The following is a 26,668-nucleotide window of genomic DNA, read 5'->3' as shown; positions in this document are numbered from 1 at the left end:
CCCCTCCACACTTTCCAACCTCATTGATTTGGACATGTCAGTCATGGAACCCACACCCTTGATGGTTGAGGATGGATCTGCTATGGTAGGTCTCAATGTTGAGCCCACCCAAGTTCAGCCTGAGGGTCCACAATCCTCCGGCGAAATTGTGCTCCCGGATGAACCAGGCAACCTCTTGCCAGAATCCTCCGGCGATATTGTGGTCCCTAATGAACAAGGTAACCTCCTGCCAGAATATGATTCCTCTGATGAGGATATGGATGTTGAGGGGAAGGTTGATCTTCCTGGTGAGGAGGTTGCAATGGCTACATAATTGCTCAGTGATAGATGTACATAAATCTTTTTCAATGCATGTTACCTATGCCACAATTGAATGATTCAATAATCAGTCCCGATATCCAGAACTCGAAACTGTAGATTGAGGTAGATATCACCCTACACCCTAACACCCGAATGTCAAATTTTCAGTGCCGAACACCGAGTGCCGGGTGCCTGGGTGCCGAGTCCCAAAGCCCGGAACTCAGGATTTGACATTTGAGACGAACGACATTTTTCAAACATGTTTCTATCAACCTCCGTATATCTATAAACATTTTACTAACCTCCAACCCCCGAAATATATTTTTGTTGTCTCATACCGAGTTCCGAGTTCCGGGACCCCCGAACCCCGAAACCCGAAACCCGGCAGTCCACAATTTCGGGGTTCGGGAGTTGGGTCCCGGAACTAGGAACTCGGTATGTGAGACAAGCAAAATATATTTCAAACACGGGTAAGTCAATGTGTCCGTCAATCACCCGAACCCCGAAATTGTGGACTGCCGGGTTTCGGGGTTCGGGGGTCCCGGAACTCGGAACTCGGAACTTGGGAAATTTGGGGAGATCAATAAAATATAATTTACAATCGAGTTGATTGACGGACACATTGACTTACCCGTGTTTGAAATATATTTTGCTTGTCTCACATACCGAGTTCCTAGTTCCGGGACCCAACTCCCGAACCCCGAAATTGTGGACTGCCGGGTTTCGGGTTTCGGGGGTCCCGGAACTCGGAACTCGGTATGTGAGACAAACATATATTTCATACACGGGTAAGTCAATGTGTCCGTCAATCAACTCGATTGTAAAGTATATTTTATTGATCTCCCCAAATTTCCCAAGTTCCGAGTTCCGAGTTCCGGGACCCCCGAACCCCGAAACCCGAAACCCGGCAGTCCACAATTTCGAGGTTCGGGAGTTGGTAAAATTTGTATGGATAGATGAAAGGTTGATTTAAACATTTTTGAAAGATGTCCCATATGAAATGTCAAGTCCCAAGTTTTGATTTCTGGCTTTCTGGAGTCCCGAGTCCCGAAGCCCGAAGTCCCGACACCCGGAGTCCCGAAACCCGGAGTTCAAAATTCGGGACTTAACATTTCATATGGGACATCTTTCAAAAATGTTTAAATCAACCTTTCATCTGTCCATACACATTTTACCAACTCCCGAACCTCGAAATTGTGGACTGCCGGGTTTCGGGGTTCGGGGTTCGGGGGTCCCGGAACTCGGAACTCGGAACTTGGGAAATTTGGGGAGATCAATAAAATATACTTTACAATCGAGTTGATTGACGGACACATTGACTTACCCGTGTATGAAATATATTTTTGTCTCACATACCGAGTTCCGAGTTCCGGGACCCCCGAACCCCGAAACCCGACACCCGGCAGTCCACAATTTCGGGTTTCGGGGGTTGGTAAATCTCGGTTTGGGGTTTTGCACTGAAAAGTTGACATTTATACGTATCCAGGCTCACCCATATATGTACCCATCTATGTACAATTCCCCCACGTCAGCCCACCCATCTATGTATTATCCCCCACGTCGGCCCACCCGTCTATGTAATACATCCTATGTTGGCCCACCCGTCTATATAATACATACTACGTCGGCCCACCCGTCTATATAATACATACTACGTCGGCCCACCCGTCTATATAATTATACCCCACCTCGGCCCACCTGTCTATGTAATAAATATTTTATCACACCCTCGGCCCACCCGTCTATGTAATACATCCTATGTTGGCCCACCCGTCTATATAATACATACTACGTCGGCCCACCCGTCTATATAATTATACCCCACCTTGGCCCACCTGTCTATGTAATAAATATTTTATCACACCCTCGGCCCACCCGTCTATTTGATATCCCTTTCGTCGGCCCACCCGTATATGTAATACTTTTTATGTCGGCCCACCTGTATATGTAATACACCCCGCGTCAGCCCACCCATCTATGTAATATTCCCCTACCTCGGCCCACCCATATATGTAATACACCCCCGTCGGCCCACCCGTCTATATAACAATATTTGCCTTACATCTCTCTTCAGCCCAGCTGTCTATAATATCCTACTCTACATATTACCCTGATGGGCCCACCCATCTCCATGAATGATCATATTCCCCCGGCCCATCCGTCAACATCAAGGATATATATATCATTGGCATACATGGGCCCACCCATCTCCATCGGAAATAATATGTGTCCCGGCCCATCCGTCATCATCGAGAATATACACAACATGGGCCCATAATCCGCTGGCCCGTCTCATACGGGATATTATGTAGGTCGGGTGGCCCGTATAATACGGAATTTGTCACTGAAGGGGCTCCTAAAATATCAATGGAAGTTGCAAAACTCAGATGCACGAAAACAACATTGAGACCTACCAGGTATCTGTCCCATATCGGTATCGTCCAAATAGTTTGTGAAAGCGAAGTCATGGTCCTGTGAATGATTGACGACAGCTTGCGTCAATGGTTGAACGAGTCAGGATCAATTGTCAAGGTCGCGAGACAGTCATCACTTACCACGAGCAGATGGTTGTTCACCAACAATAACGGCACCTTGCTGCGCGTGTTCTCTCTCTACAGCGTGTCAACATTTAATTAGTGGTGAGCCATTGCAGTGATATCACCTAGACTATATGGACATACCTTGTCGAATACACCTCGCAAGCTGAACATCCTCTCTCCTTTGCTCGGATCACTTCCGACAAGCATTTTCGTGCGTTCTGAATCCCTGTCGATGGTAGAATTTGTTACAATATGAACATGTCCGATTCTTAGGATCGGAAGGCATTGAGGTTATTGTTAGGTGAAATTCGCCTCTTTCTTCTGGTAGAGGGATGGACGTTGATGGATTCGAAGGGCTGGAGAGGTGGAGCCGTCGAGTATTAGTATAATTTGAATTTGTGCTGCAGATTCAAAATTGACAGACTAAGTAATAAGAATATCAGCTTGACTCGTGATGGAAAATGGGGGTAAACTAACCTTTTTCTTCACAGAGAGGGAGAAGCGCTGGATGGTAGTCCTGGAGGTGATCCAGAGTATAATCATAATAAGCCCGCAGGTCAGATCTGAATCAGAAGATGACACACCTCTAATTGTGCAATGGTCAAATCAGGTGTTGTCGTGTTGAGCTGAGGGCTGTGGGTGATGGCTGAATGAAAGCAGGAAGGAGCGTTGACAGTCCAATGCCACAGCGTCGCGTGATGGAAGCATCATTAACAGACATACTAAGTACATAAGTTTCAATGATGCTTGGAACTCAGTATCAATATTGTAACTCACCTTCATTGACGTAACTTCGGTTTGAATATTCCGACTGGGTACCAATAATAGAACATAGGTACCAACTGTCTGACTCGGTATCAATACGGTTGGAAGCGAGTCTCAAAGGCACGTGGTTGTAACCAACTTAGGAAATTTCTGACATCATCCAAGATCATGCACGTGACTATCACCTTAGCCTCAAATTTTACCTTAGAATTTTCGGACAACCTCAAATCATGTGACCAGCGCAAGTGGTTGGTTGAAATTGATTTGTCATTGTTTGCGCAGGACAGAAATTTTCACGCAAGTTCCTTTCAATCCTTCTTTCACCGCTACTACCACCACCTCTCGACTCAGCCTGTTCATTCCTCCCATTTGTGGTGGTCCCTCCCTGGCCTTTTCCTTGTGGACCTCCTTGGCCGTTCGTGGTGGTTCCTCCCTGGCCTTTCCTCGTGGTTCCCTCCTGGCCGTTCATGGTGGCCCTTCCTTTCCTCATGGTTCCTTCCTGGCCGTTCGTGGTGGTCCGTCCTTTCCTCATGGTTCATTCCTCTGGCCATTCATGGTGGTCTTTTCTCGTGGTTCCTTGCTGGCCTTGGTCCCTCCTTTCATTCATCTCTCCGCTATCTTTCCCTGTTTTCTTTTTGTCTTGTAGCTATACATGTAGTATTTAAATATAAATAAAATTAATTTGCTTCACAAAATGAGTGCTGAGGATGAGAATAATTTGGTGCTAGTGACAAAATGGCAGGTTGTTGCAGGCAATCTGTCATGCTGGCGCTTTCGGTAGTTCTGTCTAACTTACTCCAGGTAGTATCATTCTGACAGATATCATGTAAATTTTGCAATTAGATAAAGCATTGTAAAGCTTTATATTTTTACGTCAATTATTTGATGCTTCGGAGTTGTGAACCTCCCTTTCGTTATGGCATTTCATAAAATTTTATACAATAATCAGGGACACGTCTTTCCTCTATAAGGCCAAACATAACAATGTGATGATCGATAGCAAAATTATGCTAGTTCTTGTGATTATGTACCATATATTGTTATTTATTGCTATCTACTTTCCTCACGGGTTCACTGATGAATAGTAACCAAATCTGTACAGAACAGCGATCTATAAGACAAAATTCATCTTTGAATTGTGTTGTCTTACCAAGTCTAACTTGTATGGTGGACAATAGGTTATGGTTTGATTTGCCGATTTGCTGCCACTTATTTGGAAGTCCGATCGATGTTTATTCTCGTGGTGCGACTGTTTTTTAGTATACCCTAAGTATACTTGTAAATTTGTCACAAGTGTTATGCACCGAATGGAGGCTCGTGCTTGTTGTGGGTAATGGCGAACTCGAGGACATATAAGGTGCATGGGTAGAATCTACCATGGATTCGTGTAGAAAATTGGTAGACTCTGTTTGGATAACTCTGCCGAATCTACCACAATCCACTGGAGTCTACCGCAGTCCACCTGAGTCTACGACGCCACGGGTAGAATGACCAAACAATGTTCTTGATCTGTATATCATACTCAACTGCTCCTCATCACCGTCATCGACATCCCCCTCTGATGCCCTTCATGATGGGCATCAGTCAGCTACTTGCACCCCTTGATGAGTATGATCTCACTTTCCCCGACCTCATGGCCTTCATTCAGCTTGCATGCATGGTGAAATCATTCATTCACCAGTGCATGACTGACATCCGACATCCGACATCCACCCTCCAGAAGTCGTCGTACCCCTTCTTGCTGGCGCACTCAGTCAAGACCCACTGACTATCCTCGCATGCTGGGTAGCATTCCGTCAGGTTATCTGGACTCACAGTGCAGTACTCCCAACTGACCAGGAGATTGAAGTATTTAACTGTCATGGACTTGTGCGCGGTATTGGTGCATTGCTGTTCGTCTTTTCTCTTCTTTCACTGACATGTTTTAAACCTTGTAGGATATCATGACTTGTATCCACCGACACATGTATGCCAGCGTCCCGAATGCATGAACTACTGTGATGGTGATGAAGTAGCCACTCTCACGGATGTCAATACATTTCGTGCTAGCCTCTTTACGCTACAAGATGGTTCTTTTCCAGTCCATTCGGTATCAACATATTGTCGACATATGTTCTTTATCTTCTAGTAATGCATACTGACCATTTCATTCAGAATGTCATACCAGATATTACCCCAACTATTGGACTAACAACACCGACTCGACATGCATTTACTATGCTGGTGTTCCCAGTGTCATTCAGGCTGCGAGGCATTCCTATATTGAAGCTGCACTGTTGGAACTTTTTGCTGCAATGAAAGTCTTTGGATGGTATTGTCATCTTTTTCTGATAATCATAATGCTAACCTTTTCTTCCACTTCCAGGATGTCTAGCATGAACTGTGCTCGTGTGTACAACTATGCACTTGCTCGACGGCATGGCTACATCTCGAACAATAGATGCGCTTTTGATGCTACACTTCCACAAGCTTTTGATGAGGAATTTTCATGGCAGTATACCCTTCGAATGCGCGACACTGACGTCCTGAATGGTTTTTTTATTTACTCACTGCTACTGGAGAAGGCAGAGAATAACAGTTGCCTTGTTCTCCCCCACGATGAGCAACAATGGATCCAAATTGATGTTGCGCTGAGTGAGCGCAACAAAGAAATGGAAGGTATTGGGCAGGAAGCATACCCGCATGCCTGTGACTTATGCTTCATTGTTATTGGTGACGACGACTCAAAATGTAAGTCAATTGTTTGTCAGATGTGCGGCGTCATGCTCAGATTGATTACATGCCATGGTGAAAATTCAAGCAGCTGTTTGTGATGGTAATACCATCGGGCACCCGTGTTGTGCAGTGCATGACTGCAAAGTCCCACTTATGACCAACCATCATCGTTTCTGTCCCGACCATCAAGACTTGAACCAGTGGTGCACAGTTGATGGCTGTGACGAGGTCAATGCCTCTGGATTTTGAACATGTGCCAATGCGGACCACCAGGCTCTTGAAGATGCCTACTTCAAGCCCATGAAAGCTCTCTTCCAGCTGCGAGCGCGGCTCAAGAGGGCTGGTGTTACCTTACCCTTGGACTCTGTTCCTTCATCCTCAGATAGTGGTAGTAGTAACCCTAACAGCGCAGATGAAGATCTCGAGGTGATTGTTGACTCCGAGTGTGACGGTAAGCCAGAGAATGGCAACAAACACCTCAGAGCAAGGTTTGGTCAGCACCGCACCCATAACGAGCAACTTATTATGCGACCTTGTGGGGTGATATTAGCGTGGGCTACGTTTTTTGGGTCCAAGGCCATCTCTGCTGTTAATGTGAGTTACACACAGTCTTACTGATGTAAGCTAACATTTAAACTCAAGGAATTTGCGAAGGTGGTATTCCCTACTGCTGCATCAGCACCTGAATACTTCGTCTTTGACAACAACTGCAAGCTCCGCACTCACCAAGACGCTATTGGTGATGACCACTTTGCTGCAACAGGGATGCCTGTTGACGTGTTTCATTTCAACTCGAAACACAAGGAAACTGACACCTACTGTCAGCATCACTGCAACCCTGCCACTTTCCCAGAGCTCATTTCTGGTGGCAAGTGGCGATTTAATACGTCAATTTGCGAACAGACGAACATTTGGCTAGGTGGGTATCAGGCAATCCTGCAGGACATGTCTGTACACCAGTACAACTTTTATCTTGATGAAATGATTAAACATCAGAACCGCTATGTTATCTCAGAGTCAGAGAGACGAGGGCATTCTCCTTGGATGATTTCCATGGACACTCTGTTTGGTAGTGACTAGTGCATTGACTCCGCTGGTGCTGTTTGCATTACATTGTCTAGATTGTTGTCATTTGTAATTCTATCTCTTATTGTATGTTTTTTGTCCTGTGTTTTGAATGAATGCCAGAGTTCATCACTTGGGGATCACACCATTAGAGTGACACTCTTTGCATCAGTGAGTTGTGTGGCTTTGTTTGGCATTTGCGAACAACAGTTCTTAGATTTCCTATTGGAGCTATGGTCAGGGCACAGAGGATATATGATCCTTACAAACACCTGGCGCTCATCAGTGCTGGCATCAGCAACACAGTTACGACCGACCAACGCTCTGTAAGTGCCACATTCATCTTTTCATGTGTTTGATTGACTGCTTGTACAGGCCCTGGATTATCAGAATTCGCCTTTCTTGCAAGACGTGGGGATCACTGTATCTCCCGACCCTATTTTAGTCACTGGACGTGTCCTCCCCACGCTGAACATCCGTTATGGCAATGCTGCCGCTAGTAGACCAGTGGTAAGTCCAGGATGTCAGCATGCATGGGACACAATGATTTGATTCTTGACCTACAGCAACTGCAAAACAGATCTTGGAATGTTATCAATCAGATCTTCCATGAGCCGAATATGGACATCACTCGAGGATCGCACTATTCAGATGTCAAGTTTCATGGACATCACTCGAGGATCGCACCATTCAGATGTCAAGTTTCATGTACATTTTGATGCCGCCATCACCATCCTGTCAGTTCACCACATTCTCGAGTTGAAATTATGACTAGCTACTTGTAGTTACTTTTTTTCAACATAAGAAGGTCGGATTTTGTGGATAATAAACAGAGTAGTTAGTCTACTAATTAAAAGGTGGTAAGGGTGGTAAGGCTTGATTATCTACGGGAGAAGGATCATTTAACCAGGTGCCAAATAGATCAAATTGGGGATAACTCGTAAAATCTAAAGGGAATTCAGGATCAGTGGTAGCTGCAGTATTATTGTCCATTTTATCTATGTTCTGGAATAGTAATGCAAGAGCATCATTCATCTTGCTGGTTAGGTCAGTAGGGAGTGGCAATCCGGTGTCAGTGGTAGATGAGTTCATTGGTAGACTCGGAGGTGGGGTAGGACCTGAAGGACAAGGATTAGCCAACCACGGAAGTAGCAAATTAAATTATACATACACTTCGTGTCCAAGTTGGAGATGCTACCCAGGCCATTACTACCAGTAAGACTTGGAGCTGCATTAGCTTTGATTTCGGCCAAGAGAGTGTTCCACTGGCCGGCAGGGCTATATCCTGCATTGACGGCACGTTCAACCCTATCACTCGAATTCTCAATAGCTGCCTGATAAGCAGCGCGATGCTTATAAAAAGTTGCCTTGGTATAGGTGCAATTTGGAAATGTAGTAGCGAAGAGGGCCTGGATCATTTGATCATCTGATACATTGATGAAGAACTGAATCCGGGGAACCATATCACATGCGTACTTCCAGGGAAATCGTGCTCGGGCGCCTGCAGGGATGGTAGTGTTGGGTTGGACCATGGCTGGTGCAGGCACTACTACAGGTGATGTGTCTAAGTTGCCAGCAGCAAGTGACAGAGGTGACGTCACAGTGGGACTCGACAATAGGCTAGTGAGTGGTAAAGGAATGGGCGACTGCCGAGAGATGAGAACTGGGCCCACGGGGTTGTTGCTACTGGCATTCCTCTGCCGCTTCAATGGTGAGGTCATCCTGTCCAATCGGGACAGATGCATACCCGTGGCACTAAAGGATCGTTTTGATGGAGATTGGACAGTTGCAGGTGCACAACTAAGAGATAAAACCCTCTCGGCAAATCCGAGTAGCATATGATTGTCGGTCAGATCAATAGAACGCAGGAGGATGGTTGAATTGGGGGGACTGAGAAGTGGAGTCTTGATATCTTGCTCAATCCAGGCGTGCCGATCACTGCAATATACTGCAATGTAGTCTCCGAGCTCAAATCTCATCAATAGCGGATGGTCTCCTGGCACGAATTTTCTAGGTGTGGTGCACGTAAGCTTTACGAGGTGGGGAGGTTCATTGTTCTAGCAATATTCAAGTTGGCTAGTCAGCACCAAGAAACCATCTAATAGATATAGAAGACCATACCTTCAACCAGAGCACTACATCAATCATATTGTGGATCATAATACTCAGACTTTGGTCAGCTTGAAAGCGTTGCTCAGCCACCAATGTTCGCTGGTGCCCAAGAACATAGTTCCGTGCATAATTGGGGTCTAATGGCCGAGCATAGTTTCGTGAAGTGGCCGGGAGTGACTGAGTACTAGTAGCTAAAGATCGTGATGCACTCGCTGACGATGAATTCGATGTAGTAACTAGAGGGTGATCAAGTTGAGTAGATGTGGGGTTAATGGTGGCAAGTGGTGGTACGATCGAGTTTTCATGCTGTTGAGTAGCAACAAGAGAAGATGCAGCTGCGACTTGGTGGACCCTACACCCTCCTGCCACCTCACAACACTGCTTGCAGTTGCATCATATGCAGTTTTTGTTGGCCTTCCGTGGCTGAGTGCCTTGCTTCAAGTTGCGGCAGTCAGCCTTGGTACACAGGACTGTATCAGCCATGCAAACATCCAGCGCCGGCCACTGCTCATTGTTGGAAGAAAAGTACTGTGAACGCACTACAAAATTTATACTGAGGATGGCGATCAATATTGGGACTTGTCCAGGTGTAGGTCCAACTTACTAGTGACATAGTAGTGGCTTGGTGAAATAGCGGCGGGTCAGATGGTGATGAGGCAGACGGGCATGAGGCAGACAGGCAGACAGTGAAATAGTGGGGGGCAGATGGCGAAAACACTGGCTTGCCATTGTCATATATATGCCAGATGCTGTTGCAGGCAATGATCACAGCCGAGCAATGAGCTCCGGTGACGTCATTGTTTGGTTGATCTACTGAGACCGAGTTGAGTCTACGCAAGTCTATGAATGGTCTACGGATTCGGTTCACTTTCCACAAAAAGAATTTCTAATGCTCCCGGATTTTCTACACATAGTCTATGGTATAGTCTACCCACATACTCTCAAAGTTCTGGCAAACTCCAGTATTCAATTTGTCAACACCTTTTCATTTTTTTCCTACAATGCCATTTAATGTATCATTAAATAACCTTGATTTTGATTTATGGAGGCTCAGAGCAAGTATATGTAATGCATTAGGAGCTCAGGTGAGCACACACAGGGGAATGTGACACATACACGGATCAGGAGCGCTCGAGCGATTGGAATGCAGGCAGGGCTTAGATGGAGTGTGTACACAAGGTGGACATGAATTGGTTCCACAGGATCAAATGTTCCATCCTTACATATGTTAGAGTGTGTTGAGTTACCTAACATAAGAGCTTCGGTGATTGAGCTGGGAGTGGCATCTCATAGTGTTCAATGTGCTCTGCTATTCGTCATCTTTGTCTTGTCGTCCAGGACAACTTATTCAGTAACGCTCGATATCTGTCTTTGCATCGATGCAGTATATTATGGATGCTGAAACTAGATGGTGACATACGGGTTAGGCAACATCCAGCGCTTTACAACCGGATGCCCACGTAAGCCTTGTTTCCCATCAAACTTTTCAAACTTACCATGCAATACATGCAGGCTGAACCTACCGCAAAGTAAACAGGGTGTGCGTAAGCCTCATCATAGGCAAGGACTCTCTGGAACCAAGCCCTGATGGTTAGTAAGACTTGTTTCATATCAAATCCCATAGTGTTGACTCACGGTGCATTGTATACAGGGCAAATACTGGATTTGCATGCAGAACCAGTTTACGAGAAATGTTAAATAGAATATAAGTAGCCAACTCCCTAGGGTGCAATGCAAATGCATATGTCAGGCGTATTGTACATTGCGTGTCTGAGTCAGCACATCTATTGAACTTGCATGAAGTTCCGAAGTCCAAGAGTGATGAGTACTTGGATGTATAGAAACAAGCACTCAAATTTCAAATACTGCAGGCATGATGGCTGAGTATAAGTGGAAACCAACATGGAGTGAAACTCACCTTGATCAGAAATTACTAATGGGCAACAAAGATGGGATGTGGAAGTACTATATGATTGTTCCATGACACGAGTTGCATGTGAAGTGGCAACATGCCGAATGTGGTGTCGATGCGCTTGTTCGTACATACAAATCACATTGATGACTATGTCAATGGAATCACTGAGCTGAAACCATTTCCTTACCATCTAGGTGAACATTCCAACACCCACTACTCGAGTGACCATACGGTTGAAGGGCCCCAAGATCATTTAGCATGAAGACCTTGGTCAGAATGCTGCATTTGCGGATTAGCCCTCGGTGCTGAAATGGAAGTAAGCACCATGACGGATGCATCTGAAAGTACCTGTGGACATCACAAGGTCATGGTCTCGTCCTGATGACTGTATATCCAAGTTGAGCATAAGGATCACGAAATGGGTATGGTGATATGCAGTGACTTGCCTTCAAGTCATCAGACATGCTGGTGTGATGAAGAAAAGTGAGGATCAAGGATGTGCCTAGCGGTAGGTGTCAGGAGTATGAAAAGATGGGGGTTGGAGAAGAGGCAGGTGGTCCAGGTCTTGTTGCGCGTGTATTTCCATGGCATTTGTATGTTTGGCACAATAGAGGTGTGATTATACAAAGCGCTGAGAATGATGGCTGACTTGAGAAGCAACATCAAGGTTAGTCATCAGTGAAAGTAGTACACCAAGTCTGAAGGGAACATTGCGCATCCTGTGAGGCTTGCTACTCTGTACTTTTATCGCTGAGTTGTACCATTCACTTGGCACATAGTAAGGTGAGAAGTGTATTTCATAGTAGAAACAACATAAACTGCTGAAAGGACGCGCAACAAAGTGGGAACACCAGTGAGGGTTTGCGAGAGCATGTCAGAAGGGATAGCAGAATGCAATGGACAATAATATTATGAGTGATGTGAGCACGAGCCTCCATGTGGTGCATAACACTTGTGACAAATTTACAAGTATACTTGGGGTATACTAAAAATAGTCGCACCATGAGAACAAACATTGATTGGACTTCCAAATAAGTGGTGGCAAATCGGCAAATCGAACCGTAACCTATCGTCCACCATAAACTTGAATTTTCATGTATTGTCCACCATTTTTCTGTTGCCTCGTCAAGTTTCATCAATCACTGATCCTCAATATGAAGGTATTCATTGGGATGGCTTGTCAATAATTTGTCATCAAAATCCTGAAGCAGATGAATATTTTCTTGACCATGTGCTTGAGACAATGCAATGTATATGCTGAATAAAGTGAGTTCACCACTGGGTGGTGTTCTGATATCGATAATAGCATTGCTAATTGTTTGACCTTGAGCTCGATAATCCGTAAATGTGTATGCTGGTGTTAATGGTAGTTGCATTCGTGTTATTACTTCTTCATGACCGCTGATTGTGACACGAAATGTCCATTGCATTGGTACAATTGGTATGACTCCGGATTCCAAATTTTCGAGACATTTGGCCTTTGTGCAGTCCAATTTGATCAGAAAGTATGCTGGAGGATACTCTAACTCCACGACAGCCTTTGTAGGTGAAAAACTTGACTCCTGTTTGTCCGAGACAATTTCCACTAATTCTCCTCTTGCTCTGTTTGCAATGTCCAGGTCTGTTTTGATGTTGAAAGTTACCATAACCTTCATACCAACTGCAATCTCTATCATGTTTGACAGCAATGCATGATCATTACCAGTAGCCTGAAATCCCTTGGGCTTCATAGCAACAGTGAAACTTTCCTCCAATGTTAGTCTCTGTCCTTGTGTCATGTCCAATGCCCAACAAATGAATAACTGGTTGTGACTTTGTTGGCAGTAGTTTTTGGTGACTTTAGAATTCCATTGGTGATGAACAGCATGATGAGGGGTGACCAAAATAGCATCATTCCATGGTGATGAATTGAAATCGGTTGGTGGACATTGGGAATTTGTGAGTATGAGGGATCGAAGCAATTTGATATGCTGATGGTTGCAGCTGCCATGTCGGATATGACAAAGAAGATCATTCCATTGTGGATCAGTGACATGAACTTGTTCCTTTAGACGAACAACTGTCGTGAATTGTTTGTATATTTTCTGTCCCAACATTTTTTCAGCTGAGTCTTTTGAAGGATCACATGGATAATATAGCACTGTGCTCTTCTTCCTTGCAACAGGAGGAAACTGATGAAAATCCCCGACAATGATCACATTTACTCCACCAAAAGGTTTATCTTCGCTCTTTTCTCCTGCTAATGATTTGCCCTTCCTGATAGATGTGGAAAGTTTGGTGAAGAATTTGCGAGCGATCATGGAAACCTCATCAATGACGAGATACAGTTTATGTTTCCAGAATGCAGCAAGTTTCTTCAACGTTTTTGCACTTTGTTCATGACCATTCAAAGGAATTGATGCTATTACATGCAGCATCTTCCCATTGATAATAGATGCAGCAATACTGGTATAAGCTGCCTTTATGAGGATTGATTCAACTCCTCGACTTCAGAAGTTTTTGGTTATGGTTTGTATTGTCTTGGACTTGCCGACTCCACCTTCTCCAGGAATCTGCATGAGTAACTGTGGAGGGCTTCATCCTGCTAACATCTCTAACAGATGCCAATCAATGATGTCATATGCACATCTTTGATCCTTCAACAGGCATGAAGGATCAGCAGCGAATAGGTGACTGTTTTGGATTGCTGGATGTAGATATGTTATTTCACCATCATTGATGCCGATGTTGTGGTCTAGACCATCAAGCATGATAATATCTCCAATAGAATTGCCATCGTTCACAGTAACAGCTGTGTTGTCTTATTCCTCAAGCTTGTTTGCTTCATTGGCTATTGCCATTTGCCATTGCCCAAGCTGACGGTAAGCATCACCACTTGCTATACCAACTTTTGACTCTCCAATGCTCCACGACGCTGTTTCCTTGGCAAAAAATCCCTTCAAATGTCCAACAGCAACTGCAAGAAGTGCGTGTGCCTCCTCATGATGATTTTTTTGTGATTCTTTATAAGCATGTAAGTCCTCAATTGTCAACTCCACTGAAATATCTTCATCTTCATTTTCCTCTTCATCCATCATAGTCACTGTTTTCTTGTAACATGCTTCATTCTGTTTAATGGACCCTGTTTCTTCATCTTCACAAATATGAGAATCATCTGCTGTGGTCTTGCAGTTGTAATAATACTGGATACCAGCAATGACATCTTTGTTTTGTGAGGAGGTGTGTATGAGGAAATCAGTGAACATATCATCCCATGATTCAAAATTGTTTCTGAGATCTTTAATAGAATGCCATGGTGGCAATAAAGTGAGTATTGATGTGCAATACAATTCTCGATGTTTTGGATCATTTTGAGGAAAGAATGGACCAACAATGTCTGGCAATGTATTGTGACCTTCTGAACGAACAACACGACGGTGAGTTAGACTTTGGATGCTCTGGCAGGTAATTGCTATGTTGACTTTTGCGTCGACCTCATTTTGGTAATAATGAACAAACAGAATCTTCATTGACGATGCCTCCACGTTCCACAGATGGTATCGCCTCTTCATAAGTGTCGATAACAAATCAAAAATATGAATATGTGTCGAGCTCATTGCCACATAATTCATAGTCCTCAAACTGTAAATGGGCATGAAGTCGACCACCAAAACCAACTTCTAAGGTGACTGTATCCTATGCAACAATTTGTTACATCCAACAACCAGTAAAATAACAAACAGCTTACAGCTGGGTCTTTTTCGAATTGAGAAAGATCTCCTACACCTCGTGAATCTTCGTCAAGAGACACTTGTTCATCTGTTTCAAACAAGGTCTCTGAATTCATGTTATTCTTACTATAAAAATTTATGAAATTAACCTCAAACACAATGTGTCAAATGATGTCTCACTGATTTTTGTTCGTGTTTAACTCAGAAAATGCCTCCAGCAAATGTAATTTGAGTGCGAACCAGTATAATGGCACATAATGGCACAAGCAAATGACATCTCCCCAGTTCATCAGGTAAGCAATCACTTGTGGACCAGACATCTCCATTTCCCGATGTAGAGACTGACATCTCTGTGGCCTCATAGAGAGCTAATTCTATAATGCCCTAAACACCTTCCAAACACAGCACCCGTACCTCATTTCGGCATACTTGGCACCTCGTCGGCCGCTTCCGTTGCGCATCAGCGCATGTATCCTCAGTTCCATTGCTCGTCCTCCATTCATCTATTCCATGTCCGTTCGGTTCATCGGTGTGTATTCCTATCTTATTCTCATGTATTCTGACATATCTCCAGCACTTGCGCACATATTCTGTATGGTTCGTCATGGACCCTTATTACATATCATCACGTACTCGCTTCGCTTTCCAGCTTGCTTTAGCGCTTGACAGCACTTAAACGCTACTTAGAATATATATACCTTTGCCTTTTGTAGAATGATCATCTTCTTCTTCCCGCACATCATTGGACTCTAAGTCTAAGTCTTCATCATATCCACCGACCGATGCTAAGCGCCAGAACTCATACAAGCGCCAGCCTGCATATTCTTGTACACGAACATTGTCTTACTCATTCCCCAACTCACTTAAGAGTCGCTGTGCTCCACCACCTGCACACGCGCTTCGCTCTCACTCAGCACGCACCATCGTACTTGTTGCTCAGTAGCGCTCCATAGCACTTTCACTTATCATGCTTTGCTCATCGGTGCGCACCCCACCAGGCTTATCCGACAGCCTGGTTCAGTGTTTCCCTCCACTATTATATATAGAGGAACCTTCTCAGTAGCAATCCCCTTGGGCCGACATTAGATTCGCGCACAGAGGACCATCTGAGTATATCTCATACCACCCACTTTCTAACATTCTACATTCCTCTTCTACACCAATTAATGGCATGTTGACAGCAAAACAGCAAAAGTCGATTGCGATCTAGAACACCATCAAGATGATCTGAGTGCCCTTGATGGTACAAGAGAGTGTTTGCCATGAGAGCGGAAACATTATTGTTTTTATTCTGTTTCTTTGTTGAATAGCCTGTGAGATACCAAGCGGCATTAGGGACACTCAAAGTTAGGTGTGCACTTCGCACACCGCACACCGCACACCGCACACCGCACACTGCACACCGCACATGACCCCCTCGCACATGCACCCCCACCCAAAATGGTAACCTTAGATAATCATCACACTTTGGACTAAACCTTGCAGCATGCAGCGCCGAACAGTAGTAACTAGTAGTCTAAGGCAGCATTCCTAAACCTTACCCACAATTGTGACCCTTAGGCCTTAACCCTTGCCAATAGAGTACTTTGTTAGTATATTGTACATAAGTATTTTGATTATATTAATCAATTCAAAGTTGTATTTCAAGGGATCATATGATTCACATGATTTATTGATATATGATATGTGGAAAAGCACAACATCCTACTAAACAATATACTGCGCAGAAAGGGTTAAAAACAGGCCCATAAGGTCTTGGGATGACGAGGTTTGGAACTGGTTCAGGTAAGGTTTAGGAATGCTGCCTTAGACAATTCACGACTAATATATCACGTGATTGCTCGAAATATGACTTTGAATTGATTAAATAATCAAAATACTTATGTACAACATGTGCACTAACAAAGTACTCTATTGGCAAGGTTAATGGTCATGATGGGTAAGGTTTAGGAATGCTGCCTTAGACTACTAGTTACTACTGTTCGGCGCTGTGTGCTGCAAGGTTTAGTCCAAAGTCCGATGATTATCTAAGGTTACCATTTTGGGTGGGGGTGCATGTGCGAGGGGGTTGTGTGCGGTGTGTAGTGTGTGGTGTGCGAAGTGCACACCTAACTTTGAGCATCCCTATTCTTTGTTTTGCTCCCGTTGGTGAGAAGCTTGATGTCATTGTTGCACCAAAGTGTTGGGGTAATGGCTGGACAATAATTGTTGAGAAACACATATGTACATTTTGGACTCCATCTACCACTTTCATCAATAACATCAACTGACAACAATTGCCATGGGGCACATCTCTTGCAAACCAGCTGCCCGTGTCTGTTAAATCTCAAACAAGTTGACCTACTGCAAATGTGCACTTGCTGAGACCTAACAACATGACATTCGACATCTTGAATTTCCGTCTGCCAGGTACCGGAATCAGGATTTGGAGGATGTGAATAAGCTAAACTGCTCTCTTTTGGTGTTGATTGAATGGTTTCTTCATCCAAATCGTCCACATGCACACAAATGTTTTGTTGAATATAATCTTGCACACGTGCACGGAAATCATCATTGTGCAACAGAGTGTGCAACTCCACCATGTTTGGAGTATGCTGAAGCCAGACCATTATATGAACATGCAGTGTTCCTCGCCCTTGCGCCTCGACAACTCCAAAATATCCACTGATCTGTCCAAGTACCCCCATCTCACTATGCACTTCATGACTTGTTGCATTGACTTGAACAGGTGCAAAAGAACAGCTTTGATTATGAAAAAGAAGTATTTTGCCACTGCAAATGGATCCTTGGCAATATTTCAAGCTCATTGGTTACTGTCTGGACCAAGATGAGGATTGAAGTCGTCCAGATTAATTGTTTCTCCAGCAAAACTTTGTGCTATAGGATCATGTGTGTCACTTAGATTTAGTGTCATCCAAATACTTGGACCATGGAGACACAAACATGTCCCCCACATTTGTCCACAATACCGAGCATGGCAATTGTCAGAACCGACAACTCGACTTGATGTCGCAAATACATGTTTTCGAAGGAGACGAACTCGAGGATTTGATATCAATGTATTTTCAGCTTCCTCCTTTTCTGCTTGCTTAAGGTCCACTACTGTGATTGAGTTGATTATGAATGCATCATGTTCAAAATCTTTTCATCGCATCTGAATTCGAGCAGATTGAAGTGCTTTATGTTTCTGGATGATCCCAAAAATGACAAAGGAAAATGAATGATGGGTGCAGAACCGGTGATCATGGTATTGCAATGTCCATCAAATATGTTCATCAAATCCAACAGTTTTTGTACATGTTGCTTCAATTCCTCCGACTCCATATGGAAAGAGCTTTGGATATGTAGCGGCCAATGGATTTATCCATTCAGACTCTTCTCCAATTTTTTGACCTCAAGCAAAATCAGAAACAGGATCACGACTGTGACAAACAGCATATCCTCCTTCATTGGCATCCATATTCATAAGTGCGTATTTCATCAAGTCATTCAACAGCAATTTATTGAGTTCTGTATCTGTGATCCCAAGAAATTTCAATGGTATCACATTGCCACCTACAAAAACAATGTCACTCAAGATGGCTACCATTTTAATCATCACAACTCGAACCTTCAGCATCAATATTCACAGTACCAACTCCATCTTGATTTTGCAATTCTGGTATAACCTCATCTTCATACTCTTCAAATTTAAATCAACATAATATTCACATCAAACCTAAGTCATAAACTCACTGTCATCTACAGGTACATACCCCTCACTTTCATGTATTGCAATATTGTCACTACTTTCATGATGAATGACCAAAATGATTTCTTCAGGAACCTCATCCTCTGGAAGCTGTATGGGCAAGTCCTCTGAAATTTGAATGTCCACATACAATGGATTGTTGGCCTTCAACCAAATGAGTGCTTGAAAAACCACAGTACGACAGATGCAAAATGTTGACTTTAACCAATTCTGTGGCAAGTTTTTTTTTCCAATGTATGTTATTCCAAGTACTGATGCCAATGTGCTGATAGGCTGTGGTAGAAATTGTCCTCCTATCATCTTCGCAACATCATCTGTATTTATGTCATACAATGTCACATTGCCAGCCATGCCACACTGCATGTGACTAGGATTTCCGCTGCGTGATTCTTTTGAATACAACTTGAAGACATAACAACGAGGAAAATGTCAAGAGATCAACAGTTCCTCTGGAAGTGTCAAAATAGCAAGTTCGTGTGGGATGGGTCTGATCCACATGTTATTAGTGAGTGCAAATTTTGGCATTGTGTCATCTTCAAGTGCATGATAACACTCGAAACACATCCAACCTGTTGCACCTGGTGCATTGCCTTTAATATGACCATCAAGGAGCAACATGCCTTCCCATAATGTCACTGAACTTGAAACTGAATCTGCAGAAACTGTAAGCAAGTGCTTGATGTTTGGTATTTGACACAACTCTTGAATTTTGCCTTCATTTCAAACCAATATCAATAACTGATGTCTGCCTATCAGAATTCATATACACACCTTCATAATCCATCAATTCCCTTGTGCAAACGATGCAAATTGACATTGCAAGAGCTGAATTCGATGTTGCTGATCTAAATGCATGAAAACATTTCTTCACCTCCTCCTCCGATGGTAATCCAAGAAATTTTGAATGATCACAACTCTGTACACCATCTTCTTCTGCACATACACCAATGTTTGAATCTTCTCTCACTTTTTCAGCAATAACTCCCTTCTTGCTGCCACCTCCAGCCTTTTTTTCCCTGACCTCTGCTTCTGTACTTGCTCTCGCTCATCTTCCTTCTTTCCTGCTGCTTCATGAATCTTATCCAAAATTTCCTCTGGTAGGCCATGTACAATATCAAGAATTTGTGGCCATTTCAACTTTTGGACATATTTTTCAAACATCTTTGGAGGAACCGCAGCAATTAACTCTGCCTTGGTTAAATCGCCAACAATGTCATTGTCATCATGAGAAGGCATTGAAAAAAAGGGAAGTGAATTCAGCCAATGCCACTGTCCATGTCTTCTTTCACTAATTCCTAACCCTATGTCAAACCACTGATACTATCATAGTAACTAATCTATCATCGGCACACAATCTCCCAGTCTAACACCCTCAAATTCTAATCCTCCAATTGTTGTCACCGATTAACACATATTGAATCCTTGATATTCTTAATGATATTCTTTTCAAGGTTAGACAGTAATATCAGATCATACATATGAACTTGGAATCTAAATCTTTGGCCATAGATAAGTGTTCTAAGCTTCTTGCCAAGATTCAGACATTAAACTTTGTTCTCAAATGACCATGGTGACATAAAACTTGTACATTTTTGGTGACCACCAATCTTCATATAAATTCGTGTGCACCAATTCACCACTCATTACAATACCTAACTATGGTTCAACACAACAAAGACCGACACAATGAAAGATACCACATCCTCACTTTCTGAATCATCTACTACAGCACCAATAACAGAGCCTGTCATATCCAAACTCGTATCAGCAAAAACTGTTCTCAAAAAACTCCAAAGCCAAGATGGAGGTTTTTACCTTGGTACACAGAACCTTGCTTCCCGAGTTGAATACTTCCAAGGAGGACATGAAGGAGATGTATTGATACAGAAACACTCATCCAGTGCCGAAGAACTTACCCTATGAGGAGTATTTCAAATAAGTCGCTCTGACTTCTACTTCACTCCTGATGGAAATTTCGATCCTGCAAACATATTTAATGGACGATTCTCCAATGTCAAATTATCATGCCATTTGACTGCAACTCATCACAAAGACTTTGACTTCTCCTCCGATGATTTTCCCACAGTCATTGACAACTTATGAGCATTCAAAAAGATGATATGACGTGAATGAGATGTGTAAACCTTAAGTAGCATTCACAGTCTTAGGAGTTGATTCATTCAAACTCATTCACCATGAATTCACGGTAAGTTATTATTTCTGTACAACAAATATAAAATCAGCTCTAAACCCTCAAAATTTCTTTGCTAGATGAAACAAACCATTGAAAGCTCAGAAAATCAGTCTTCTAATGACGATGACGACACTTTGACTGGTAAACAAAATGAACCTATTCTATATTGATATACAACTGACAAAATATTCTACTACTAGATGCTACTATGGACCTTAGTTCAGAATTCGAAATGTCTAACTGGCTGGTTGCAGAATGTTGCAAAACCCAACTTGCAAACCTTGTAGAATCACACTCTATCAATCCTCTTCCAGCATACAACATCGACTGTAATCTCATCCCACCTGCACAATACCACAACAAATTATATGGTGCCATTGTCGAAGTACACTTTGCATTTTTCCATCACCACATCAAAATGTCAAAATGTCACATCTTCAACACTGTCCTTCAAGACAGAATCATATTGCAGCCACCATCAAACATGCCCTCCAGTCCATTAAAACAACGAGGACTTGGTGCTGGCCCCGCATCAGACTTGCCTCTCAAAGGAAAAAAAACGAGCTCACAAAGGTAAATTCTACAATTTGCAATGAAACCAGCACAATGATTTCTCATAACCATTTTGAATCAGACACAGACAATGTCTAATCACACTCATACTACAACATGTAGTAAACAACAAATCTCGCACAATGATCTTGAACATGATGCCAATGCAATGCTCTCCAAAGTTTTACTTTAACCTTCAACAAACAACTTACTATTTAAACTATCATGTACATCTACTATAACTCATGCAATCTATTTGTTACCTGGCTTTGAAAAACAATAATCAACACACTGAAACACAACTTCAACACTTGTAGAGCGAGGTTGCTGCTGGCAAAGCTCAGCCTTTATCTAGTTTGGTGTTTGTTTAGGTGCGTCAAAAGGTGCATGGTCCGCTTCTTTTAAAATGTCTGAACTTAGATAGCAATATTGGCATTTTCAGTTCTCATTCAATGCATTATCATTCATTAATATCCATTACTTACGGTAATCATCAGGTAGAGATTCCAAAATTTTCTCATTGAATTGGTGAGAGAAAGGCACAGTCAAGGCATGCACAAGCATCCACCAGGCTAGTAAGCGGAGGGGGGGAAAGCATGCGCTTCATCGATGTCTGTTGTCTTATTTAGGAGCAAAGCTAGTGAATTGAGGACAAAAGTAAAAACAGCAACCGCTAAGTCATTATCAGGCAGAGCAATGTAGCTGTTGTATTTCCAGTAGTGTTTATTGTCATATTGATATCTGGAAGCATTTTGGATGCCAACCAATCCAAGCTGGTCACCATAGTGCTGAAAGAACACAGGATACAGGCAGAAAGATATATCCTTATGGCTAACAATTCTAAAAGTCCGATACATCTTTAAGTCACTGCAGAAGTGAGAAACTGATCAGACCTGGAAAGGGTACAAAAAGACAATGTAAACAGTATCTAAACAGATGTAGCAAATGACACAGATTATGAGGTGTTAGAATCTGGAGAGATCCTCAATTCAGACTGTTATCCAACACTGGAAAACTCAGGTGCACAGAAACAGTAGAACCTAAACCATATGTCTGAATTGCGTCTGAATATGATCATGATTGACTCGGATCAGTATCTAGTTACAAATGTGCAGATCCCTATGATTCTGGGAATTTGCCAGCTTCTGGGTGCTTCTCACTGGCTTTTCCCCATTCCCCATAGCCCCCTTGTTTGCCTAATGATGTATGGGGCACAGTGCCACCCTAGCGGTGCTCCAGAAAATCAGCCAATGAACGACACGAACTTGAATCCATACCAGTTTGGTTCCCCAGGCCATGACTCAAACCCGAGTCCATACCAGTTTCCACCTCTACTGACTCCTGGAACCCCACTATCAAATGCTGGCAGTCATGCACTGCCACAGGTGGATGATTTTTTCAGTTGACCGCCTTAGGCTGGTGAAGCTACAAAGCTGCTGGCACAGGAATATTGAACACCATCCCATATAATGCATCCCCCTAGCGTATCACAAAACTTAGTCACTGGGATGCGTAGTACTTACTTTATATTTCTGGGCCTCTTGCCAGCGGCCCAGCGCATGACTTGAAGTCAGTCAGGAGTTTCGGGTTTGGTTGTGCTGAGGTCGACATGTTCAGGAACTTGTAGTAATTTGGGCTGCTTGGTGGGCCGTCTGAGCGTGATTTTGACTGTCTACAAAGGTACTTAGTTAGTTGGTTGTATTTAAATCTAAAACTTACTATAGACCCTGGCCACTTGGTTTCAAAGGTAAAACTGAATGCCTGTAGTTTTGAAGGTAGTTCAAGCTTGATCTTATCTGTGTCGTCCAACATAGTGCGAGTTAACAATGGACTTTGAGAAATTTTTCGAAAAACATACCTCACTTAAATCCAATCATATGCAGACATCGAAAGAGTGGATTTCCCGGGTCAGTTAGTGTTGGAACAGCAAGTATTTGAAGAGAATAAATGGATGTTGTCTTCTTAGATAGATGATCTATAGATAAACACCTATAAAACCAAATATCTCCACGGTCAGCGATTCAGACAAATACCAATGACTGATAATGTGGTCGTTCGTGGGTGGCTTGCCTAGCTCCTAAGATACAGTCAGTAGAATATGGCTCGCACAAAAAGTCAGTAGTCAGTGATCAGCAGTCAACAGTCAATCCAACAATATGGATATGAAACACAGCGATGAGAGAAAAACACAGAACTCAGTCAGTCAGCGATCAACAACCACAACAATCACAACAACACAGACAACAACAAACAAATCAGGAAACACAGTCACTCTAACAATATAGAGATGACACAAAACAAACAGACACTCTTCCTAACACTTCACACAGCAACAAGGATTTGTACACAAACTTAGTGCAGCAAGTTGTGCGGAGTTACAATGAGAGTCCCCCTCAATACAAAAACAGGTGAAACTACCGTCAGGCCTAGTCAAGCCTTTGTAGCACTCTTAGCCTAATATTGAACCTGCTGCCAAGGAACTCACAATGAGTATTAAACAGACTCAGGAACGGGCGACCTTGGATTTCAATACCAAGTCCCCCTTTCAATAGCTAAAGTCTAACTCGCAATGACTACCCTCGATCGGTATAACACACAGATGTAAGAGGTCAGGTATCACTGTCAACACCTAAAGTCTCCCCACTAGACTATCAGAGTCTTCCGTGGACAAAAGAGACAACACCAAACTTCTGGGTAAGAATGAGACTGAAACTTTGGTACTTGAGAGAAAGTTGATAGGTTGAGTCAATCAACAAAACGAGACCGCTACAACAACAAAAACACGAACACGAACACGAACACAGAGACTGTTAGCAACAACGATCACAAAGCAAGCAGACAGCGATCAGAGAGATGGTCAGTATAGACAGTCACCAATACACCACACACTTGAGACAGAGAGAGAGAAACAGAAACAGAGAAACAGAGAAACAAAGAAACAGAGAGAGAAACAGAGAACACGATCTCAGAGAGAAAAAAAGAAAAACAATCACAGAGAGATTCGCAGACAGAGACACAGACAATGACACAAAAAGAAATAGAGAAATTCAGACAGACAATCAGGAGAAAACAGAAAAAGAAAAATTAGTCTTGCTAGTCGTCAGACACAGTGAGCTCAAGGTATGTGCTAGCTGTTCAGCACAATGAGCTCGAAAGTGTGGTGCTGGTTGTTGAGCACAGTGAGCTCCAACCTTGAACTGCACTTGCTGGTTGCTGATTCACACTTCACTCACAATTTTATTCTGAGAGGTAAAAAACAGTGGGGAACTGCTTATTTTATTGGGCAAAAAGCTGGTCCTTATATAGACAAATTTGGTGGCTATACTACTAGTTTCTCGTACTTAAAGTTGTAACTTTAGTTCGATAGCACCAAGTCACACGGTATCTTTGAGTCAAAAGTAAATATTCATAACTCTAGTTGGTATAATGATGAGTCCACAAGAGCTGCGTATGGCTCATGGGTCAGGTGACCCTTGATGACTCAGCTAGACAAGAGTGAGAAATGATTACATATTGTGTACATATGTTTATAAAATCTGTGGCTGATGAATTGACTGGTAACATAATGACATAGGACGCGTGTTTAGTGATTTGTAAGCTTTCCCCACAGGGTAACCTTATGCAAACATATTTTTCACAGTCACCTGATATGTGTGAGAATCTGTCTGAGTCACCCTCATGGCTAACTAAGCAAAACTCATCGCAGGAATAAATGTACAAAAATATTCAATCCGCTTGCATACAAACTCATAAAAGTGAAAAAAAGCGAAAAATATTCCCTTAGCCTCAGTCTGACTTCAGGTCACAGGGAAAATGATTTCATAGTGATTCTAGGGCATAGGGGCTCATAGGAGAGTATCGGTCATCCATGCACCGAACCAGTTTGGTGCAGGTCAACGTCAGAAAAGACATGGTGGCAAAGTTCAAAAAGCATCTGTTTACATTTGTAGCTGTGGACCAAACAAAGGCTTTGCTTCAAAATCTACGATATGTCGGATTTGCATTGGATTAATAGCTAGGTACATTTTGTGTCTGCTCACTTGCCCTTTCTCCCTCGGAATATGGTCTGATCAGTTTCTCACTTCTGCAGTGAGTCTAGTTATCCACTCTGCATCAGCAAACTACTATGTTCTGTGCAGTTCTGTACAGAACTGCACAGTGCCCCAGTGCCACAACTTGGTCCTGACTTGACAGACCTGGACGGGCGCCTCTCGTTCTGTGGAGTTCTGTACAGAACTCCACAGTGTACCATGCTGGACCCAGCAATCACCTATGATTTCAAAATACTAGAATAAATCCTCTGTAGGTTTCCCACTGGGAACAGATGAAATTCCAATTTACAAATGGGATATATTGATTAGATAACAAAAAATAGTGCAGTACATCTAATAATACAATCAGTAGAAAACTGTAAGCGAGCTACAAGCGGGAGAAATAAGCGACCTCAATCAAGCACAATCTCAATATCAACATTGTGGGGCGCTTCATTGCCATCGACTTTGCAACATGTGGCCCTAAATGAATACAGTTAGCATGCTAAACTCGTTAGACGAGAGTATATCCTTACCATCCAGCCTCAGCCCACGATTGGAGCTGCTCGACCAGCTTGGGACCATGATAAGGGTCTCTCATGATATCTTGGAGTGACTTCAGCGCAGATTTGTAGGTCAGGCCATATTCCTTGGCAGTGAATGTAAGGTTGTGAAGACCTACGAGCCCATCCAGACCAGTCATGCAAAGAATCTGATATCTTAAATGATCTGAAGAACCACCAAGGTCATGCTATGCAGTACGAACACTAGCTCTTTCTTGCGCGGTACAGGTGGTAATCCAAATATTTTAGTTATTCAGCTTTGGTGGTCATGTCTGTCACCTATGGAAAAATTATTCCGACCTCATAATATACAGATCCAGAAATCATTGCTGTCAATCAGTCTCTTGTGCGTTTTGGTCAAGCTATGAAGCTGGGAGCATACCTTGTGGATATGCATCCAATCCTGCATTTCATCCCAGGCTACTTGAGTCAGTTGAAGGCATGGCACCGAGATG

General features: G+C 43.0%; 8 protein-coding genes across 8 annotated transcripts; 2 read left to right on the top strand and 6 right to left on the bottom strand.

Annotated features, from left to right (window-relative positions):
* Positions 1-43: 43 nt before the first annotated feature.
* HD556DRAFT_1446304 (uncharacterized protein) lies at positions 44-313 on the top strand (the record flags this gene model as incomplete). The annotated part of the gene is made up of 2 exons (XM_041307064.1): positions 44-85; positions 119-313. 2 exons carry the CDS (start codon positions 44-46, stop codon positions 311-313), a joined length of 237 nt encoding a protein of 78 aa, XP_041157343.1.
* Positions 314-5,761: 5,448 nt separating this feature from the next.
* On the top strand, positions 5,762-6,418 carry HD556DRAFT_1242448 (uncharacterized protein; the record flags this gene model as incomplete). Its single annotated transcript, XM_041298281.1, has 2 exons — positions 5,762-5,916; positions 5,971-6,418. Coding segments are annotated over 2 exons (603 nt in total), but the record flags the coding sequence as incomplete, so codon positions are not given.
* A 2,039-nt stretch (positions 6,419-8,457) lies between these two features.
* Positions 8,458-10,110, bottom strand: HD556DRAFT_1310756 (uncharacterized protein; the record flags this gene model as incomplete). Its single annotated transcript, XM_041300455.1, has 4 exons — positions 8,458-8,503; positions 8,559-9,442; positions 9,507-9,875; positions 10,102-10,110. The coding sequence occupies 4 exons, from the start codon at positions 10,108-10,110 to the stop codon at positions 8,458-8,460; spliced, it is 1,308 nt and encodes a 435-aa protein (XP_041157341.1).
* Positions 10,111-12,608: 2,498 nt separating this feature from the next.
* Positions 12,609-12,881, bottom strand: HD556DRAFT_1193462 (uncharacterized protein; the record flags this gene model as incomplete). The annotated part of the gene is made up of 1 exon (XM_041296230.1): positions 12,609-12,881. A coding segment is annotated over one exon (273 nt), but the record flags the coding sequence as incomplete, so codon positions are not given.
* A 6-nt stretch (positions 12,882-12,887) lies between these two features.
* HD556DRAFT_1217533 (uncharacterized protein) lies at positions 12,888-13,766 on the bottom strand (the record flags this gene model as incomplete). Its single annotated transcript, XM_041296720.1, has 2 exons — positions 12,888-13,559; positions 13,611-13,766. Coding segments are annotated over 2 exons (828 nt in total), but the record flags the coding sequence as incomplete, so codon positions are not given.
* Positions 13,767-14,213: 447 nt separating this feature from the next.
* Positions 14,214-16,295, bottom strand: HD556DRAFT_1310754 (uncharacterized protein; the record flags this gene model as incomplete). Its single annotated transcript, XM_041300454.1, has 7 exons — positions 14,214-14,957; positions 15,140-15,248; positions 15,303-15,472; positions 15,537-15,712; positions 15,821-15,937; positions 15,986-16,009; positions 16,253-16,295. The coding sequence occupies 7 exons, from the start codon at positions 16,293-16,295 to the stop codon at positions 14,214-14,216; spliced, it is 1,383 nt and encodes a 460-aa protein (XP_041157338.1).
* Positions 16,296-18,516: 2,221 nt separating this feature from the next.
* Positions 18,517-20,109, bottom strand: HD556DRAFT_1446298 (uncharacterized protein; the record flags this gene model as incomplete). Its single annotated transcript, XM_041307063.1, has 4 exons — positions 18,517-18,677; positions 18,733-18,804; positions 18,858-19,017; positions 19,909-20,109. 4 exons carry the CDS (start codon positions 20,107-20,109, stop codon positions 18,517-18,519), a joined length of 594 nt encoding a protein of 197 aa, XP_041157337.1.
* Positions 20,110-26,063: 5,954 nt separating this feature from the next.
* Positions 26,064-26,353, bottom strand: HD556DRAFT_1446297 (uncharacterized protein; the record flags this gene model as incomplete). The annotated part of the gene is made up of 2 exons (XM_041307062.1): positions 26,064-26,133; positions 26,187-26,353. The coding sequence occupies 2 exons, from the start codon at positions 26,351-26,353 to the stop codon at positions 26,064-26,066; spliced, it is 237 nt and encodes a 78-aa protein (XP_041157336.1).
* Positions 26,354-26,668: the final 315 nt, after the last annotated feature.

Source organism: Suillus plorans, assembly GCF_016647745.1.
Source record: "Suillus plorans strain S12 chromosome Unknown HD556scaffold_51, whole genome shotgun sequence".
NCBI lineage: Eukaryota > Fungi > Basidiomycota > Agaricomycetes > Boletales > Suillaceae > Suillus > Suillus plorans.
This window is presented reverse-complemented; position numbering and strand designations above follow the sequence as displayed.